A 21,631-nucleotide genomic window follows, 5' to 3' on the forward strand; every position below is an offset into this window, starting at 1 on the left:
CCGTCTCAAAAAAAAAAAGAACACTAAAAAGAGAATCAACAAAAGTAAAAATAGATTCAATCAGATATCATCAAAATGAAAAACTCATGCTTCAAAGAGTACTATAAAAAAAGTGAAAAGACAATCTGCAGAGTGGGCGAAAATATTTATAAATCATATATATGATAAGGATCTATTATCCAAAATATATAGAGACTATTAATAACCAAACAATGAAAAGACAAATAACCCAACTTAAAAACTGGTAGAGGATCTGGATAGTTCTCAAAATAAGACATGCCCAGGAAAAGAAGTTCAGAATCATAAGTCATCGGAGAAACACAAATCTAAACCACAACGAGATGCCACTTTACACCTACTAGGGCAACTACAATAAAAAAGACAGACAATAACAAGCATTGTCAAGGAAGTGGAAATGTTCGTAAAATGCTGGTGAGAATGTAAAATGGGGCAGCTGCTTGGGAAAGAGTCTGGCTGTTTCTCAAACAGTTAAATACAGCTACCATATGACCTAGCAATTCCACTCCTTAAATCCAAGACAATGGAAATATATATCCACAAAAAAACCTGTCTGTGAATGCTCATAGCAGCGTTACTCACCACAGCCAAAAAGTGGCAACAACCCAAAAGTCCATCAACCTGAGGAATGGATAAACAAAACGTGGTAAATCCACACACTGGAATGTTATTCAACCTTAAAATAGAATGAAGTAGTGTTACATGCTATAACACATTATGCTGAGTGGAAAAGACCACATATTAGAAGATCCTATTTATCTAAAATTTCCAGAACAGGTCAATCCAGAGAGAGAAACGGCATTCATGGTTGTCAGGGGCTGGGGAGGAGGGAACAGGGAGTGATTGCAAATTCCTTTAGGGGTGATGAAAATGTTCTAGAATTAGTGGTGATGGTTGCATAATTTTGTGAATATATGTGAATATATTCAGAACTATGGAACTATACGTAACTAGACTTTAAAAGGGGGGATTTTATGGTATGTGACTTACATCAATAAAAAAAACTAAGGAAAAACCCCCCAGCAGCAGAGCTTACTAAGAAGGGACAAAGGGAGCTCATATTCATGATAGACATTTGGGGTCCAGATGAAATTCAAGGACAAAACATTTCCAACAAATGGGCCACATTAGACATTAGGCCAGACACCCCACCTTTCTGATCTTAGGCTCTGGTGTGTAGTAGCAGGAACCGTGGGCCAAGAAAGAAGGGCACATTCTTGTTCACTTATCCTAAGGCTGGAGCTTTCTGGCCACACTGTGTAGCTGACACACTGGCTGCCTGACCCACTCCTACTCCAGCTTGGGCAGTGGGGGATTGAGACTGGCCAAATCACACTGCCAGGAAGGGCTCATATTCCAAGCTCAAGGCCTGGCAGCCAACTAACCACCAAGGACACCGGCCTTCACTGAAGGCAGTCGTGGGCCGGCAGAGTAGAGGTTAGAAGGCACTCCATCCCTCAGTAGGCTGGAGTCTGCCTCAGTCTGCACTCTGGGCACAGCAGGCTACAATGTCTACTGCTTGAGCCAAAATCATCCTGACAGTCCCATGAGATCACAGTAAATTGGAAACCACTACTGTTCTTATTTTGATTTTCAAAACCATTCAACCACAACAAAAAAAATTGCAGCTTCTACTAACTTCTAGGAGCTAGGGTACAACAGTAAATAAGACAGGTATCCCTGCCCTTGTGGAGCTTCTGTTCTACCAAAGGGACCCAAACAATGAACCAGATGGATAAGTGAACCACACAATTGCCAGAGCTGGTGAGAAAATATAAAACACAAAATAGAGGGTGCTGGTGGAGGTGGGGATATGCTGTTTGAATGAGGAGGGGGGCTCTGCTGAGCAAAGTCAAGGGCAGCTGAGTCAGTGGGGTATGGATTTGAGATGCCTTCCAGGCAGAGGGAAGAACCTGTGTGAAGGTTCCAACCTGATGCTGTCGGAGGCATGGACTGTCCCACCTCTTGAGTACAGCCCAGCATGTGGACAGAGAGGTTGCCCGGCTAAGCAAGAGGGCCAGGAGGGAGCTAGGCCCAGCTGCCTTTCCTGGCTGGTGGGGCCCACATGCACCCACACCACCTCAGTACCAGCAGACAGGCCAGCCCTGCCCACATGAGGGACAGCAGAGGCTCCTCCAGCTCAATCACAGGAAGCTCGTGGTGGCATCACCAGCAGCTCCTCTCCCCAAATAGAAGGATAAAGATTTTCAGTAAGTCAGTGCTGGGAGCCCAGGAGGCTATTTCTAGTTCCCTGAAAAAGGCTACTAGTTGCTTGTTTATCCATCATCTTTATTTTTGGATGGGAGTTGGAAAGACACTTTTTTTGATGCAATGGTGGGTTGTGTTCTTCTGGGAGCAAACATGAACCCCTGGGAAACTGAAATGCTCCAGTCTTCCCTCTCTGCCACCCCAAGTCAGAGCCATGAAGCTGGACAATCCATAGTGATGGGCAAGTCCTAAGCACACCCTCTCACAAGTAGGGAGGGCAAAGAGAATAGTTCAAGGCTACAAGTTACTGGCAAGACCAGGATGAGAGCTGGCATCCTGAGTCACACCTGAGGCCAAGTGACCTCACTCTCCTCCAATGGCAGCAGCTATAGAACAAGCTAGAAAACAAAAGGTCAATGACAAACAGGTGGACATAAGAGAACAATAGAGGTGGGTGAAGCTACAGCTCTGGAGCCAGCCAGCTGACTTTGAACTTGGGGTACACTGCTCACTAGCTGAAGCCTTAGGCAAAACCCCAGTCTGTAGAGCCCAGCTTTCCTCATCTGGAAAACAGGAGTGACGCTTTCTTAGATGGCTGTTGGGAGGCCTTGCATGTAACAGGTGATGAGTGGGGAATACCCACAGGAGAGCAGGTAGGCGTCAAAATTGTGGCCACTTGCCCATGTCCCAGGCATGCCTAAATGTGGGGTCCCTGGCTATGTGTGCCTTGGATACTGCTTCTTAGGGCTGGGCCATTCCCCATACTCAGAGGCCCACACTGTATGGCAAGAAACAGTCTCATGCAGGAGGGGACAGCAAGGGGTCCCACTGTGAGGCTAAGAGAGGGGACATGGGTGGGTGCTGTCAACAGGATCCAAGTTCTCACGGAATCTTCTGGATGCAAGAGTTGGGGCAAAACCAGTGCCTGACTTCTCAGGCTTAGAAGTCTTTTCACACGCTGGTGCCTTGGCCCTGCAAGCCCTTTCTTCCAGCCCCGACATGGCCTAGGAGACATCTGCTTGTCCTTTAAGACTTGAGTCAAGACTACCTCCCTCACCTGAGCAGCTTCTCTGAGCACCCTTTTCCTCTTCACCCTGGAGGAGCCCCTCACACTGTGCTGGCTGACAGCCCCACAATGCTCATCATGGCCAACTAATAATACATCCACCTCCCCTACCTGACTGGACACTCCCTGCAGGGTCCATGGAGGACCCAGGCTGCTCCTCATATCAGCTGTGTGATGTTGGCCAAATATTAAAACTCCACTTCTCTACCTCAGTTTCCTTCCTGTAAAGTGAGAACACCAACAGTGCGTAGTAGTTCGGAGTGGTGCTCCCCCTCTCCAGCATCGTGGGCTGTTGTCCTCATTCAGAGGAAGCTAGCACACAGCAGGAGCTGAGGACATCCTGGCACCTAGCAAGTGCTCGTCCTCGCCAGGATTATTATGTCTCAGTGGCAGCAGTGAGGTGTGTTGGGAAAATTCCAGAACAGGTCAAACACTGGTCACACATAAGGAACAGGGACATGGACATTCCAGCACTGATGCCATGATGCGTGGGGCTGGGGGAGTCAGGGAAGACTGTCTGGAGGAAGCCGTCACAGCGGCGATTATCCCAGAAAGCAAAATGGGGCAGTGATGATGAGCACCAACTTGGATGCCTGAGAGCCAGCCCAGTCCCTCTGACCTGGGCCACCTGGCCAGGCCACTGAAGCTATCTGAGCCTTTCCCAGGTCTGTAAAATGGGACAATAATGCTGTCCATGTTCCCAAACTGCTGCAGGACACAGTGAGGCCAAGCCCACGAAGGGCATTCAGAATTACTCAAGAACCAGAGCTAGCCCTGTTTCTAGGCAGGGACACCCTGCCCTTCTAAGGGTGCCTAGTACCCACTATCACGGCCACCTGCTTGGGCCGTTTTCCTGGGACGGTGGTGCAACAAGTGCTGTGGCCCAGTACTAGGACCTCCTCCAGCTGCCTAAATGATGCTCCTGAAGTGTGTTCATCCACGAAGCCCCTTGCTGGTCCTGCCTTCATGACCATCTTCTCCCCATACTCTGACCCAAACCACAGGACCCTGGGGTCTCCCATCCTCCCACCACCCAATCTAAACTACACACAGCTGCTGGGTCTTGGCTTCCCTAAAGCTCTTCAGCCGCATGGAGGCAACTTCCTGCTCAAGAATAGTCCACAGCCCCTCAAGAGAGACCCACACCCCTTCCAGGCCTCTGCAACCTGGCCCCGTGTACCTGCCTGTGGTGGGCTGAATTGTGTCCCCCCCACAAAGATTATACTGAAGTCCCAATCCCCTGTGCCCAAGAAGGGGACTGCATTGGGAAACAGGATCATTAATGAGGTAATTCAGGTAAAATGGGGTCACCAGTGTGAGCCCTAATCCAATCTGTGTCCTTACAAGACAGGATTAGGGCTGGGACACACAGAAGGAAGACCACGTGCACACAAAGGGAGCTGACAGTCGTCTACCAGCCAAGGAGAGAGGCCTCAGGAGAAATCAAGCCTGCCGACATTCAGAGCTAAAACTTCTGGCCTCCTGAACGGAGATGATTTCTGTTGTTTAAGCCACTTCATCTGTTGCACTGCCTAGCAGCCTTAGCAAACAAATATACTGCCTAGTGCCATCTGACTGCAGAACCCGAGATCCTTCCCTGCCAGACCCTGGCTCCTAACCGTGTTCCCCATACCTCTGGGAATCTCCTCCTCCCCCAGCACCTGGCAACAACCCATTCTTCCAAGCCTCACCAAGCTCCAGCACCTCCCCAGTGCCCTTGAGAACAAGCTGTGCTTTGCTGCTGCTGCCTCCCCAGAGCACTCACCCGGCAGTTTCTACTGACAGTCACACTTGCCTGGTATCGTTCTTGCATTGCTGCCCAGTTTTGTTGTTCATCCCTTGTACTCTGTTAAATTTTCACGTTTGGGTTCTGATTCAGTAACAGGAGAAGGCAGGCATCAGTAAGAGCCATCTCTTTGGTAAGGGTGCATGTGTGAAAATGAACCGATAGGCGGGATAAGTGAGCTGTCAACTCACAGGTTAAACAACAGGATGGGAAGCAGAGAGCTAGCACAGCTGCAAGAGAACAGAAGGCCCACTAGGTGGCACTGCTAGCCTGGGGCAGCCCTGCTGACAGGTGCAGAAGGACCCGAATGAGCTTGGTGGGCCTGTCTGAAAGCTCCAGTGCTTATGATTCATTTAGTGTCTGGCTGTCCAAAGTCAGCCTCCCACCACTGTCACGCAGTCAGGAGGCAGGAGCCACATGCTGCTGAATTCTAGGCAGGAAGGATGTTCTCTGCATTCTGGGTGAACCAAGTTACAACCCTACAGCAGTTCTGAAAACAACCCAAATGGTTTTGTGTCCCATGATGACAATGGCTGCCACCCAGTAATACCCAACAGTCAAGTCACCAGCATGTGGGGGGTCTGAGAGCCGCCACAACCCTGGCTGTGGGTGGGAGATGGAAAGCAGGGCCTGGACAACAGGGCCTGGATGAGAGGAAACAGAAGACAGAATTGTTCCCAGTTCTCAAAGGCCTTAGCAGGAGGGTCCACCCTGCAGCCTGTGAGCCGCATGCTGATTCTGTGAGGACATTTTTTCTTATCTGTGCTGTTGGATATCATAAAATGTATGTGTGGATTTTTTTTACTCCATCAGCTTTCATTAGTGTTTGTGTATTTAATGTGTGGCCCAAGACAACTCTTCTTCTCCTAATATTTAGTGGAGAAATAAAAAGGTTGGACACCCGTGACTTAGAGCAACGTGTGAGGGGCTGGGCACATCCTCACTGGTGGAGGACAATATCCTGTCCCCCTGGATCAGCCTAGTGGGCTCTGGGTGCCAAACATTAGCCATGTGTGCCCTTCTCCGCCCTCATCTCCACCCCGTCCCTCTTTCAGGGAAGTGGACTGCCTGCCTCCTCCCTCCTTGCTTCCAGAGTACACCCCCACCCACCCACCCTCACACCTAGGACAGCCATTCCATTCACACTTGCTTAGGGCAAGTGATTTGCCCCTCCCTGCAGTCTGAGGCCCCTCAAGGGCAAGGCCAGTGCGGGGCCTGGCACTCAGCAGGGCTGGATTTACAGGTGGGATCTGTGAGGCTTCAAAAAGGATGGAAACAGTTGGATGGCAGTGACATCATCCGGAGTGTATCTTTAGGCCCATTAGTAGTCCTGGATGAGAGAAAATGGAAATAACATGTTTTGTTCTGTTTTGTTTTGCTCGTTAAGGGACTAAAAGTTCCAGGCCCCAAAGCTGCTTTGCCCTGGGGATGTGGGAATGAGGGAATGACATCTGAAGAGCCTGACTCTCAGAAATCACTTGAAACTGTGCATTGGCTTTGGGTTGGCTTCAGAGTGGCAGGACCCTCATCCTCACAGCCCCCGTGATTGATGTAGCAGCTTCTGCCAAGGGTTGGGGGCAGCCTGGGGGCACAGGTGGTGGAGGGTACTAAGAACCTGAGTTCACCCTGGGCTGGCCACTCATCCTCATGCCTTAGTTCCCACACTTGCAAGTTGGAGATAACAGCACCTACTGCCAGGGGCTGCTGGGGGAACTAGGTAAGTCAGTATGAGGAAGTGAGTGAGACTGCCTAGCAGGTGGTCTGCCTGACAATATGACCAGCTGGAGTTTGGTCTGCCTCCCCTGGCTCACTGAGGGCCATCCAATGACTCTGGGGGTCATTTTGAACCCATTTGAAGGGTTTGGAGGACTCCTTAGGAGCAAGGAGCATCTTATGAGCACCACGCACAGAGACAGCTGTCCCCTCTCAGGCGCCCCCATGGGTAAGGGAGGCACCACTCAGGCACCTACGGACAAGTCACCAAAAGGCACCCCAAAGTGCGTGGGGGAAAAGAAGGGCCATGGTGCACGGGAAGGTCAGGGATCCTAGGAATGGTTTCCATCATCACCAAGCCCCTGACCACAGAGACCAAGCAGCGACTTTGAAGGCCAGGGCCCAAGCCAGAACTGGGTTCCTGCGCTAAGGGCTGTGGACATGTTGCCTTGCGTTGTCTCTGAGCAGGTGAGGGAGGATGAGCAGGCGTGATCCGTGGGGCCCAGGATGAGGCTCAATTGCTGCTCCTATGATTCCCACTATCTCAGGGGTTGTGTCCAGGCCCCTCACCATGGCCAAGGGCCTGCCTACACCTTATACCACCATTAACCTCCAAGCTCTGGACAAAATGAGCTTCACTCAGTCTCTCAATCAAGCTACCACCACTGAGCACAGGCTTGGTGCCCCCACCTTGGGCACCTGATTACCCTGGCATAGGGGCTAGTCTGGTGTCTGCTTTCCTGATGGGAAGGGAAGCTCACTGAGGGCAGGGCCTGTGGCTGTCCTTGCTCACCTCTGGGTGCCTGGGACCGACTTGAGCGCCTAGAACATTACTCTGTGCAGATCTGACTGAGCCATGGGGGCAGGTGCATATTTGGTGAGTGTGGAGGAGATGAGTGTGTGCATCACCAGATGGACTAGAGCAGAAGCCTTCCCCAAAGTGGGTGAGAGCCCATCCAATCAGCTGAAGGCCTGAATAGAACAAAAGGTGGGGTAAGAAAATTCACCCTCCCTGCCTCACTGTTTCCACTCTGGGACATCAGTCTCTGGCACCTGCACTGCAACTTACACCATTGGCTTTCCTGGCCCTTGGACCTTTGGACTTGGACTAGACCTTACACCCCCAGCTCTCCGAGGCTTTAGTCTCCAGTTAGCAGATGGCAGATCATGGGATTTCTCAGCCTCCACGATTACATGAGCCAATTTCTTACATGCCTCTTTCTATATGAATTGGACTCCAAGTGCTGTCCCCTTAGATGTAAGCTGGCCCTACAGCCTCACAGATGAATAAAACATAGACTCTGGATGTAAAGTCACAGAAGGCTCTCTTTCCTGGGAATGCACCCCTGGGTCCCTGAGCCACCAGGTAAGGATTCTGGCTACTCCACTGTGGCCAGGCTGAGCCTAGAGACCACCTAGCCATGGAGAATCACCTAGCTGAGCCTAGTCAAGCTGCAGATTAGTAAGCAAAACAAATATCTGTTACTGTTTTAAGCTGTTGTTTTGGCTTTTACAGTAACTGACAACCAAAACAAAGGCTCACAGATTATATACACAGGCCTCTTGATACATATAAAACAGGGCATGGCCAGATGCAGTGGCTTAGGCCTGTAATCCTAGCACTCTGAGAGGCCAAGGCAGGAGCATTGCTTGAGGTTAGGAGTTTGAGCCTGAACAAGAGCAAGACCCCATCACATCACTACAAAAAATAGAAAAGGCAGCTGCGTGTGGTGATGGGTGCCGACAGTCCCAGCTACTTGGAAGGTTGAGGCAGGAGGATCACTCGAACCCAGGAGTTTGAGGTTGCTATGAACTAGTTTGAGGCCATGGAATTCTAGATAGGGCAACAGAGTGAGAGACTCTGTCTCAAAAAAAAAAAAAAAAGAGGTCAGGCAAGCCTCAATGCCAACTACCACAATGGACACAAGCAGTGTGCTCCAGGCCAGAACCACACATTTACAGGCACCACCAGCAATGCCATGGCACAGATCACTATCACCACCTCCACTTTACATGTGAGGCAATGGAGGCCCTGAGTGGTTAATGGTCCAAAGCATTAACACAGGGCAGAGCAGGGAATCCCACCCAGGCAACCGGGCTCCACACTACATCCTGAACCACGGGCAAACCGCCTCATTTCTCTCCACTCTTATCGTTCCCACTTAGGAACACCAAGTATGGAAGGAATCAGAGACAGAGAAGGCAGAAACCAGGATGCAGGCACCAAGCCAGCTGCGCTTCCCTAACACTGTGTGGCCGGCCCCTGGGGCTTGTTGGCTGGACACTCCACGTTGCCTATGCTGGTGTGACCTTGAGGAAGTGACTTCACCTCATGGTATTTTAGTTTCCTGATGTGTAAATGGGGATAAGAGTAGTCCTGCTCACAGAGCTGCTGTGAGGACCAAAGGAGCTAATCCACAAAGCCACAAAGCACTTAAAACAGAAACCAGCACACAGTAGACACGAAGTCAGATTCCGCCATCCTTTCCAACAGCATCATCACTAGTATTTCAAGGGCCACCAGTTGAAATAATCCAAGATGACCTTCGAGAGCCCACTGCTCCTCTGCCTGGCCCAATGAGGCCCTGTTGGAGGCAGGGGAGGCAGGGGAGGCAGGAGACTGGAGACAATCCAGAGGCAATGTGCTTCCTCCCTCCCTGGAATGCTTCTCTTGACCTTGAGCACTAAAGGAGACAGAGCCTTCTCGTCCATCCACCCACCAAGACAGAACTCGGAATCTGAGAGCAGATCAGCAGCCAACTTCTAAGCCACCCCAAAAGGGCCACCAAAATCTGCATCACTCTCCCGGCGGATTGCACAGCTCTGACCCAGCACCCTTGTACTTGGAATAGAAGGTTGGATCCGGGGCTCCTAGTTGCCAGAATAGGATCAGAAAAACAAGAGGAAAGGTTACCCAGTCCCAACAGAGCCCCTGAGGCATAGAGTGAGCTCTAAGGCAGAGTCTTCTCCTGAGGTCTAAGGAGATGCCTGGACAGTGAAGGCTCTGGTCCTGGGGTCCTTGATGCCACAGAGTAGTGGCTAGCCCACTCGGGCCAGTACCAACCCTAAATTCCAGCACAAGAAAGGCTGTCACACACAGGGACCTTTCTTGGCTGCCAAGCCTGTACTGTGCTGCCCACAGGAATGCCCCCTTCATATCTCTGCCTGTCCAGCTAGAATCCTTGTTGCTGAAGCCTCAATATCTGACCCAGGCTGGGGGCTTATTACTGTTGTTGCTTACAAGGGCCACTCTCTCTCATGGCCTTTCTTGGTAGCCATGGAGCCCTCCAGCCCACCAGTCCATGGTAGGTGTCCATGAGCACTGCCTACCCCTGCAGCTCCAGCACATGATCATGGCTATGGCTTGTCCTGCCTTTCTTGGTAGCCATGGAGGCATCCAGCCTGTCCCTTTACGTCCATGAGCACTGCCTACCCCTGCAGGTCTGGCATATGATCATGGCTGTGGCTTGTCCTGCATCTCCTTCTCCTTATACTCATCCTCTGGCTGTCCCAGTACTTGTCCATCTTTGGGCTCCATCCCACCTACTCCTGCCCACTGCCACCACCCTCACTGGGCCTCCCATCCCTTCCCTGGCACAGCAGCCTTCCAACATCCTCCCCACTCCAACCCACAGGCTAAGCTGAAACTGCCATCTGAGGCCCCAGGAGCTCTGTAGCACTGACAGACCTATTTCTCCTGAACATCCTGCTCCCTTTCCCTGGAACGGAGCTCAGGCCATTGTTTCAGACACCACCTCTGTGACGGACAACCCAGGGTCACCCCCTCCTCCCCAAGCCCATGACCCTCGCTGTCAAGGTCAGCCCTCCCATGGGGGGATTTCTGCTCAGAGTCTCCCTTATTATGTGTCTAACTCTTGAAAACATCCTCCTACACATTTGTTGAACACATACTGTGTTCTAGGTCCTGACTTGGGGACTCCAGATCTCCAAAGACACAACACACTTGGCTTCTTGTCCCCTGAGGCCCCTGCAGTTGGACAGAAAGAGAGCAGCCAGCAGATAGTGACAACGCAGTGGGATGAGGGCATAACAGAGGACGATGGAGGATACAGAAGCCCACACAACGACAGGAGTGTGCAGTGCAGGGGGCTTCCAGGGAGGGAGTATTCTCAACTAAACCTTAAGTTGGAACTAGTCAAGGGCACTGAGGATATTCCAGACAAAATATCATGGACAACGCCAAGGGTCAACAGGGGTGCCTGTAGGGTTTTGCGTGGCTGCTGTGTAGAACGTGAGGGCTGTACGGCAAGCAATGAGGGGGTGGGTAGGGACCACATCCCCAAGATGTCCAACACAGGTGGTAGGGCCCAGAGGGACTTAATATCAACTAAATTCCATTAAACTTAGAAACACAGAAGGAAAATATATGCTCAGCATGACAGGCAGAATCCTAAGCCACCCCAAGAGTCTCTGTTCCCTGGTACATGGCCCTGAATAATCACCAGGACTGCCATGCAGTGGGTGTTATTCAGTGATCAGGTTACATTACATTGTTGCCCTCCAAACAGGGGATGACCTGGGCAGGCTCTACTCCATCACACACGACATTTTCTTAGAAGAAGACATGGGAGATTCAGAGCACAAAGACTGGACCACATCGCTTGCTTGCAGATGGAGGGGCTACATGAGAAGGGATTCAGGGCCTATACGAGTTGCCAGCCACAAACCTGCCAGCCACAAACCTGCCAGCCACAAACCAGCCAACCAGGGCTGGCAGGGAGCCACAGGGACCTCAGTCTTACAGTGACAAGGAATTCCAGAGGTAGCTTGGAGGTAGATTCTTCCTGAGGTCTCCAGCGCTCAGCCCAGCAGTGTTGACATCCTGGCCAAGGACTCGCCCATACCACTTGGATTCTGCCTCACACAGCTGTGAGATAATCAGTGGGTGCTACTGTAAGTGACTTGGTCTGTTGTCATTTGTCAAGCTGCAATAGGAAACTGAAACGCTCTATTACCAAACTTAATTGTGTTACTTGGAGCAGCTAGGGGAAGGAGAGTGGCATTTTACCAGTGGCTGCAGCCCCCTAGCCTAGCTCCAACCTCCCTGCCAGCAGCTTGACCTCACTCAGCTCCCTCACTTAGGTGCAGTGTCACACTGGGGGATGGGAACCCCACCTGCAAATTGGGGAGAGAATCGTTCCTGGACAGAGACAGAAAGCCCTGAATACCATGACATTATGGCCCAGTGAAGTGTGCCACAGTCAGCATCTGACTTCATCTTGTGAGGCCAGAGAGCTGTCTGCACCCGGAATGTCCAAAGACCAGGATGGGGGGCCAGACACTGTCCAGGCAGAGGCACAGACATTTCTGAGCCCAGTATCAGCCCAGCGGCGGCAGTTGGAAATGTGGACAGACTCCACAGAAGCTGTTCCCACTGATTTACAGCCCCTTCCGGACCCTGGGCAGATACTTACTGCCCCCACTCAGCTCCAACTCCCCAAATGCCGCAGTCTGCTCACATTCAACACTTTCAAAAAAATGTTTGAAACATTCTTACTGGCAGTACCTATTCTAAAAATACAACACCTTAGCTTGGCCCCAGCACAAAGATGATGCTTACAATGGTGAAATGGTCCATATTTTTAAACAATGGAATAATTTTCTTCAAATAAAAAGGGCTCTAATCAATCAACAAGAAAAAGACCAAATAACTCAATAAAAATATATGGGCAGACAATTTTAAAAGATTCATTCACAGAAGAAATTTGAATGGGGCCAATAAACATGTGACAGGATGCTCAATCTTGCCAATCATGACAGATATGCAAATTAAGATGAGCTAGAGATCGCTTTCCCCAGGCAGACTGGCATATTTAGGAATAAAATGTGTTCAAACTTTTTGAAGGGCAATCCCACAAGATCTGCCAACGTGAGGAATGTTTACAGTCTTTGTCCAAGAAATTCCACTTCTAGGGATTAATTTTACAGAAATACAAATGTATAAACTGCATCCCAGTTTGTTAAAAGAAAAAAAAAATCCAACAAAATTGGAATGACCTTATAAGTCCAGCACAAATTGTGATCCATTCACTCATTCATTCATTCATTCATTCACATGTTGAAATATTACACTGCCATCAAAAAGGCCAGGCCTGATTCCTTCATTTTCATGGGCTGACATGAGAAGAAGCTAAGATATATATTAAGGGGGGACAACAAGCTATACTAGAACACATGTAATATGAGCCTGTTTCTAAAAAGTACACATACATTTCTACAAATATAAGAATGGTCTAGAAGGATAGATTCCAAACTGTGAACAGCAGCCACCTCTGAGGAGTTAGGTTGGAGTTAAACAGATTTAAGAGTCACCAGCAATTATAGTCCTGCACAGTAATAGACTGAACATAAGAACAGGTCCAGGTGACCCTGGAGGTGAAGCCCATCTAACCCAGGAATTCCTGAGTATACTGAATGGAGCAGGCCTCTCAACTAGAAGCCCCACAAAAATGGGAGAGGCTCCATCACTGATTAGTAGGAAAAGGCTAACTACTGCTGTACTTCACTGACGCCCAAGCACATTTTTTCATACTTTCCATCTCTGAAATTGAGACGAGTCTCACAATGGACAGTATGGCACAATTTACCTGTTTTTTTCTTTCTTACTAGAATATAAAGTATCAGTGCATCTTATAATCAGTGGTGAAATTCAGTGTACCCCCACCAGACTAAGGACTCATAGTAACACATTAAAGGCTCTGAGAAGGCTTGCAGCAAAGAAATGTATAACCCCAATTTCTCTAACATACCTGACACGTTTTCCTCCTTTCCCTTTGTTTACATATGTGATCATGCTGGGGCTTCATGAGGTGCTACCCCATGCCCTGTGAAGTTACAAGAGGTTCCTATCATGTTCCAGTGTAGCTGGAGTGGAGGAGGACAAGCTCTAAAACTACATATGAGGATCATTTAGCAAATACCACAGTAGCAATTGTTGGTAAGGACAATCAATGGAAACTACAACAGCAAAGCAAAGGTATGATGAAAGACAGGATATCTACAAAGTATATTTTTATCAGATTGTTGCCAACTACAAAGGCAAAAATAAAAATTTGCAATGGAAAAACCTAGAAGATTTTAACAAACAATTGTTGCTGAGCAGACAAGAGACACTGCTGACATAATGTGCTGCGACACACCAGCGGCACTGAGTGGCATTCCTGCCCCAAATGCATAATCTTGACCCAACCATTGAGAACGCCAGATAAACCCAAATGGAGAGGTGCTCTCCTAAATAAACTGCTAGGCTCTTCCAAAAGAGTCATAGTCATAAAAGACAAACACCCTGAAGCCTATGCCAGATAGCAGGAGAATATGGAGAATGACAATCAGGCTGGATCCTGGACCACAAAAAGGTCCAGGACAGCTGGGGGAGTTAGAGTAAGACCTTCAGGTTAATTAACAGTATTGCCATCAAGTGACTTCCTGGTTTAGATAACTGCGTCATGGTGGCATAGGATGCAGACACCAGAGGAAGCTGAGCAAAGCATATGTGGGAACTTTGTGTATTATCTTTGAAACTTTTTTGTATGTCTAAAATTATTTAAAAATAAGAATTCTACTAACCTAACCCGTACAAATGTTAACTTTATTATAATAAATCTAAAGGCCAATAAAGATATGACAAAAGTCCACCTGTGTTTGTGATGGGTCACTCCTTGTGCAGGAAGGTAAACCCAGGCTCTGCATTTGCAAATATGGGGCTGGGCTTAGAAAGGGGAACAATTGCCCTGATGGGGCCTGGTCTCATGGGGCTGACTGGAGCTCCACCAGCAAGGGCACCAGGTGGCAGTCGCCCTTAGTGCTAAAAGCAAGTTCAGGAACACAGGACTCCCAGGGTCACAGCATACAAGGTGTGATCTGAAACCCACAATGCACTGTCCCCCAGGAGAGCTCCCACCAACTGGGGAACCTTTACACAACCCTATGCAGAAGATGCCTCTATCATTATCCTCCTCCCCATTACACAGATAGGAAAGCAGAGGCTCAGTGCAGTTAAATAATGTACCTAGGACACGCAGCAGGGTATTCAGGAGAGGATGTGAACCCAGGGAGTCTGACTCTATACGGGGTTCTAAGAGTTGCCCCTAAAGTAGCCATACACAGGGAAAATGGGAAATTATAGCTAAATGTACCTCTGTTTAAAAAATATTCATTATAAAATTTTACAAAAAGGTAGTCAACACACAGATAATACTATGTAAATATTTTATAAAATATTGCTGAGCTTTTCCTCTGGTGGACTGGGAGACTCTGGGCATGAGAAGGAAGAAGAAGGCTCCTGTGAGTGTTGAGTCTACAGAGGTTTTAGTTATCAAAAAAAGGGGAAAGGAATTTGGGAGCAGGAACCAAAAGTCCTGAAGACAAACAATCTGGTTCATCAATGCCTAGGGTCTGCCTTGTAAACTCAAGGTCTGCAGGGATGGCCTAGTGGGGCAATGAGAACTTGATGGGGAGACTGGGGGCATATCCAAGGAGGACATCTGTGGTTTGGGAGGAGGAGTGGTCCTGGATGTATAGGACAGACACTATCTTTGTTTCTACATTGGCCACCATCTACCACCCAAGCAGAGACTCCTCCTTTCAGGTAGAAGTAGAGAGTCTGCAGAGCAGGATGGTGCTCAGGGCCCCCCAGAACACCTCCACCCAGGGGGCTGAACAGTAGGTATAGGCCAGGCAAAGTTAGGTGCCTCATGAGACTTGGGAAGCAGCTGGAACTGAACCCTGTCCCTGCTCTGAGTCCTCAGGTGCCTTAAGTGACTTAGTTCCATGTACCTCAGTGTCCTCATTTCTAAAACAGGGATGAAAGCAGAACCTTCCTCGGGCGAGCACCATGCACACTAAATTAGCATTTACTATGTATAAAGTTCTTACCATAGTGCCCCGTGCATAGTTAGTGCCCACTGCCTGCCTGAGAGTTGGAAAAAAGCATAGCTCAGACAGACTACGCAGGAAAGGGGTGTGCAGAGGTCTGAGGCTTGGCCTTGGACTCCAAGCATCTTCCCATTCCTAGCCCTTTGCAGTTCACTGGGCAGATGGCCAGCGCCTGTCTCTGAGTGTGACCCCCTCCACCTAAAGACATCCGCCTCGGAATCTTCCCCATAGCAGGCAGAGGCTCTTTGAGGAATTATTCCTCCCCGGCTCTAAGGAATGTTATTTTCTCTTTACTTGATGTCTAGATTACTCATTTTCAGTCCAGCTTTCAAGTGACCTCCAAAGACGAGCTCTGATTAAATTCCCATAAAACCACAGGCAAGAATGCTCAGTCTGTGGCTTGCACACCCCTCACCTGGGAGGCCTGGTGTCCAGGACAAGCCATTTGTCTCCCCGGAACACATGTGTGGGAACTTCAGGAGAAGAATTACAAGAGAGCCACCCCTTACCCCAAAGTCATCAGAGCTCCCAAGGACCTCTCCAGCCCATTGCCCTGTGGCTCAAGACCCTCTCATCTGCTTTCCCTATGACAGGGCACAATCCCAGGACATCCAATCATGGCCCAGGCACCTTCTTGCACATAGCTTCAGCCAGTTCAGAGTCAGCTATAGCCTTGCCCAGAATAGCCCAGCCTGGGCTGGTGATTGGACTTGAGGTTTCTATCTGGCCTGGCCTGGCATGGCAGAGTGAGCAGTCAACAGAAGAAATGGCCTAAAAATCTAAGCCACACAGATCACAGTTGGTCACTGGGGCCTCCTCCCTCCCTTCCTGCCCCAGGCCTGTACCAGGAGGCTTCTGTGTTCGGTTCAAATTGAATCCAGGCCCAGTGTCACCTGTACCTCTGCCTAAGGGACGTGGGGGTGGGTGGAAGTGTGTCTCCCAAATGGCAGCCTCTCAGAAGCAATTTTCTATAAGGGAAAGGAATGCCCCAGCATGCAGAGTGTGTCCCTCTGTAAGCCTCCTGGGCTCTTGGTTTCCAGTGGCTGCACAGAGGGGCCTGCCAGTGAGTTCACAAGCTAAGGCCCTACCCCTTGCCATTCAGGAGACAAATGGTCATTCTAACGTGGATCCCCAGGCGGGAGCCTATGTTTTACAAGGTGACATGGTAGACAGCTCAGATTTCTCTAAAACTCATTTTACCCCTCTTCCCATGGTGACATAACAACTGAATTTTAGCTGGGCACATGGCTGTCCAGAACAAGGACTGTATTTCCCAACTCTGCTGCAGCTCAATATGTGACTAATTCTGACCAGTGATGTGAGAACAGGCTGTCACGTTGTAGCTTCCAGAACCCTTCCTTAAATGATAACTAGGGCTTACTCCCCTTTGCTTCCTTGTTCTTAGTTGTGCTGTCCATCCTAACGTCTAGATCTTAGATGAAAGGGCTGGAAGTTTAGCCACCATGTGGGATCAGGAGGGCCATGCTAGGGAAGAATGGGGAACTGGGAGGAGCCGAGGTCCCTGCCACCACACACCAGAGCTGCACGGCCTTCCTCTGCGCTTTTGCCTGAGTCATTTAAGCCGCCATTATCTTAGATCTCTGCTCTTGCTAACTGAATGGATGGGTTTGGGCTGGATAGATCTGAGGCACAACAATGACACTGCTCTTCTCTGGGCTCTGATTTACATAAGGCTGTGCTCTGGAAATAGGGACTAAGATGGCACCAAGATGACCAAAGGCTGCCCAGGGACTCAGACAGACAAGGCCTTACTCACTTCCCAGATGCAGAAGTGTTAGGGAGAGGTCCTCCAACCAGGAGGTGGATGGGCCACCCATGTGTGGAGTTGCAGGTGCTCTGCCTGCCACCCTCATGACTTCCCCATGAGCCATGGCCCACATGCCCACCCCCACTGCAGACGAGGGGCCCTGGTCATCCCCTCAACCCTGCCTGTCAACAAGGACCCAAGCATCCCTGCAGTAGCCAGGTACTCTGAAAACAAGGAGAGCAGCCTTAGAGATGGTGACAACTCCAAGAAGTCTCGCCAGCCCCTTCTCCCAACACAAAAGCAATGTCACTTAGATTGCTATTATTATCTGAGGGAACTTTAAGGATAATTACAGCCATTTACAGTGTGCCTAAAAGAGCTGCAGGCCTCCAGGAATAGCAGGGCGTAGTGTGGAAGAGGGCCCAGGATGTGCTTCCCGGAGAAGCTTACTGCCTCTGCAGAGGGCAGGGGGCGGGACACAGCCAGCAGTGCTAGGGAAGAGACAACCCCCTTGGTGGGCAGGAAAGAGTTCCAGGAAATCCAGCCTCTGACTGCCCTCCTGGAAGAACACAAGGGCGCAGCATTCACAGCCCATCCACCCAAAACTTCCTGCTGGCCTAGAACCAAGTACACAAGTGTGCTCTAGGGTTTGACCAACAAGCTTGCCCTGGACCCTCTCCTGGATGACCCACATCTCTGCCCCTGGTGAGCAGCTCCTAAACTTTCTAATCCCACAAATGAACCAGAACACTCCCTTGCCCCCAAATCCTAACCTTCCTCCTCATTGCCCCAAGGAGAACCCCAATTCCAGAGTGGGGCAAGCAGGTGCCGGAGCACCCTCCCGGGCCTGCCTCTCTGCCTGCTATTCACATGCTGTTTCCTGTGCCTGCTGGGGTCCCCAACCCACATGCATGCTCACACCAGGCCCAGGCTCACCTCTGAGCCCCAGCCCTGACTTTCTGCTCTTGAACACCTGAGAAACGCTAAGATCTGATCCAGATGCTGAGGCCTTACCATCATAATAGAAGGAGCTTCATGAGCTGCTGTTCCTGGGTGACCCCATGAGCTAGACACCATGCTAAGTGCTTTACAGATATCACCCCAATTATCCTGATAGTGGACCTTGTGGATGAGCCAGTTATCACCCTCATCTTCCAGACCACAGGCAGAACTGGATCCAGTGACTTGTCCAAGACCACATGGCTAGCAAGCACCCAGATTCATAGCAGTCTCAGTCTGTCTCCCCACAGAAACTGTGCTTTCAGCTCCGAAAAAGCCTCTCAGCACCCCTTCCCAAAACCCATCAGAAGCACTTCTCCTCTAAGGGCTTGTCCAAGACAAGAGATGTGGCTGCTGACATGCCATCCTCTCCCACCAGTCGGACCTTTTCATATTTCTATGTAATCTCCTCTCCCTTCCTAATCCATGTCCAGCAAAACCTCCTTCTGGAAAGAGGCTGCTTTCCTCCCCAGAACCAATATTTGGCCAAAACTTCACCCACAGGAGACTGAGGTAAAGATGGCCCAAGAAGGGGATGTTCAGACAGAATGTCACTATAGCCCTTTCTTCTCATCTGGGATTCTGGATGGACTCGGGGAAGGAATCCAAAGGGACAGGAAGTTGACAGTGGAGGCTGCCGGGCTATACAAGAAGGATCATTGGTGTGCTGAGAAAGTCTATCCATGTGGGGCCCTAGGATGACATTTCCATTCTCTACACCTGCTGGTGCACATCAGGTGCTCAGGGAAAGAGGCCCTGAGATTCCTTTCAGGACAGCCAGTCCTCTCACAGGGTATTTGTCAAAGAGAGAGACAAGAGCTCCTCAACTCTCCGGGCTCAGGTCCTTGGTTACACCTGTGTCAGATGCTTGCTAGATTCAGGGCCCTCTGCCCATGGGCATGAAAGGTAAGCATAGTGAGTAGGAGTTGGAGAGACCTGGCTGGTTGCTGGCCTGGCCACCTGTACGACCTCTGTGATTCATCTGTAAAAAGGGAAGGATCATCGTGCCCAATCTTTTAATAGCAGCACCAAAAGAATATAAGAAGGCATAACCCAAAGATAGGCACACAGTTTATTTCCAATAAATGCTATACTCACATTCTCGTGATAGTCCCCTTGCAAAGAGGCTGCCTCTGGCCTTATATGCCAGACTAGACCCTCTGGTCTCACCATCATAGGAGATGATGCCTGAGGCCAAGTCGCCATCCAATCAAGGCTCAAAGCAGTCAAGTTAGACTACAATTATAGTCTGCATAGCAAGGAGCAGGGTGCTGCCTCTCCTGACCCTAGGATGAATCTTTATGCAGCCCTAAGGCCCAGGCAAAGCACTTCTCCTTAAAACTGAACTAGAGTTCTCAGCAGGGAACACAGCAGGCAACAAGAACTAGAAGGTCCCTGTTAACATGAAATTTCTAAAAAGTCCTACTCACATAAACAAACCAACTTAAAAAGGCAGCCTTGACTTCTCTGGAGCTGCCTGCTTGGAGGTGGGGGGTAGGGGGTGGTAAGGTGGGGTAAGGTGGGGCTGGGGAGATGAGTCCTCGGGGACAAGTGCCTGCAGTTGGCAGAACAAGCTCACAGCTAAGAGAAATACTCCCGCCTGCAAGAACAGAGCGTACTCCAAGAGGTCCAACAGCCACGTCACATGTCTCCATGTATTTGATTAAGGACCCTTCAGTTCTGTCTGTATCCTCTGCCTGGTTGCATAACTTCACTCGCCTGCCTAAGGAGGCTGAGCTGTCTACACACTCTGCTCTCTGGCGGCTGCATCATCGGGACACTTTATTACCACCCTATGGGCTCAACACAACCCTCAGAGCCACTCTCCCAAAGAGCACACCAAGGTCTTTGCTTCCTGACTCTGCTGGTCACAGGAGAATGAAAGGGCCTCCCTGGAATGACTGTCCTCGTGGAATTCAACTGCTTCCTGTGCCAAAGTCCCTAAAAGGTCTAGACCCCTCAGCCTCCGCTTTACACGACGGCCTGCCCTGGATAGTGAGCCACATGTGTCTGTACCTTCCATGTAGGCCTCAATCTTCCGGATGAGCTCGTAGGACTTAGAGCGGTCAAGCAGGGTCCTGATGGCAGGGAGGGGGTCCAGGACGATGGTCTCAGGGTGGGCATCGATGTATTCCTGAAAGAAAATCACACTCCTTCTGGTTAGAGACCAGAGGCAGTGCTGAGCAAGACCTTCCCCACCAGCTCACTCTCATCGCACCCCCACTCCCTACACCAGCCCTGGTTACAGGGTGGGGCATCATATCACTTTGACTGGGCCAATCAGTGCACCCCAGCCCTGGGACCATGGGCTCAGGAAAGGGCATGTGATCCCAGTTGTTCTGAGCAGGGGCAGGCTCAGGGCTCCTGTTGCAAATGCCAGCACGAGCACGCTCTCCACCTCCTGGAGGGCAGCTGTGAGCACTAACCGAGAAATCTTAGGCCTGAAGGAGGCAAAATTCAAACATGCATCAGTTTTTTTCAAGTGTTTCCCCTGCACTCTCTCTAAGAATTTTTATAGTTTCATGTCTTAAGTTTAAGTCCTTTAACCAGTGAGAGTCAATTTTTGTTAGAGGAGAAAGATGTGGGTCCAGTTTCAATCTTCTACAGGCTGCCAGCCAATTCACCCAGCACCATTTGTTGAATAGGAAATCTTTCCCCCAATTTATATTTTTGATAGGCTTATCAAAGATCAAATGATGTCTGGGTTCACCTCTTGGTCTTCAATTCTGTTCCGTACATCTACCTATTTCTGTGCCAGTACCAGGCTGTTTTCATCACTATCAATTTATAGTATAGTCTGAAGTTTGGAAGCGTGATTCTCCCGATTTGTTTTTATTTCTGAGTAATGTCTTGACTATTTGAGGTTTATTGCAAGTACAAGTTGGATCTATCAGGTGTAGAACATAAACGTCTTAACACTGTAACTGGGTAAATGAGGTGAAGGCTACTGTGTTGATGAGTAGGATGTAAGCTCTCCAATTTGTACAAATAATCAACACACTGAATCCCATAATGGCATAAATGGATTCATAATCTACGTACAGATGACTTAATAAAAGAAATTTTTTTTTTTTTTTGAGACAGAGCCTCAAGCTGTCCCCCTGGGTAGAGTGCCATGGCATCGCGCTCACAGCAACCTCCAACTCCTGGGCTCAAGCGAGTCTCCTGCCTCAGCCTC

The 21,631-nt window shown here is 49.7% G+C and overlaps 1 protein-coding gene across 1 annotated transcript in view; it reads right to left on the reverse strand.

Moving 5' to 3' along the window:
• Positions 1 to 21,631, reverse strand: part of ITPK1 (inositol-tetrakisphosphate 1-kinase) — a 181,866-nt gene that overhangs the window by 25,217 nt on the left and 135,018 nt on the right. Inside the window, exon 4 of the mRNA XM_003786998.3 lies at positions 20,470 to 20,587. Within this exon, the coding sequence (XP_003787046.1) occupies positions 20,470 to 20,587 (118 nt within the window). The remainder of the gene's footprint in view (positions 1 to 20,469; positions 20,588 to 21,631) is intronic.

The sequence above is a fragment of the Otolemur garnettii genome, unplaced genomic scaffold (assembly GCF_000181295.1).
Source record: "Otolemur garnettii isolate 467f Iridium unplaced genomic scaffold, OtoGar3 scaffold00020, whole genome shotgun sequence".
Taxonomy (NCBI): Eukaryota; Metazoa; Chordata; class Mammalia; order Primates; family Galagidae; genus Otolemur; species Otolemur garnettii.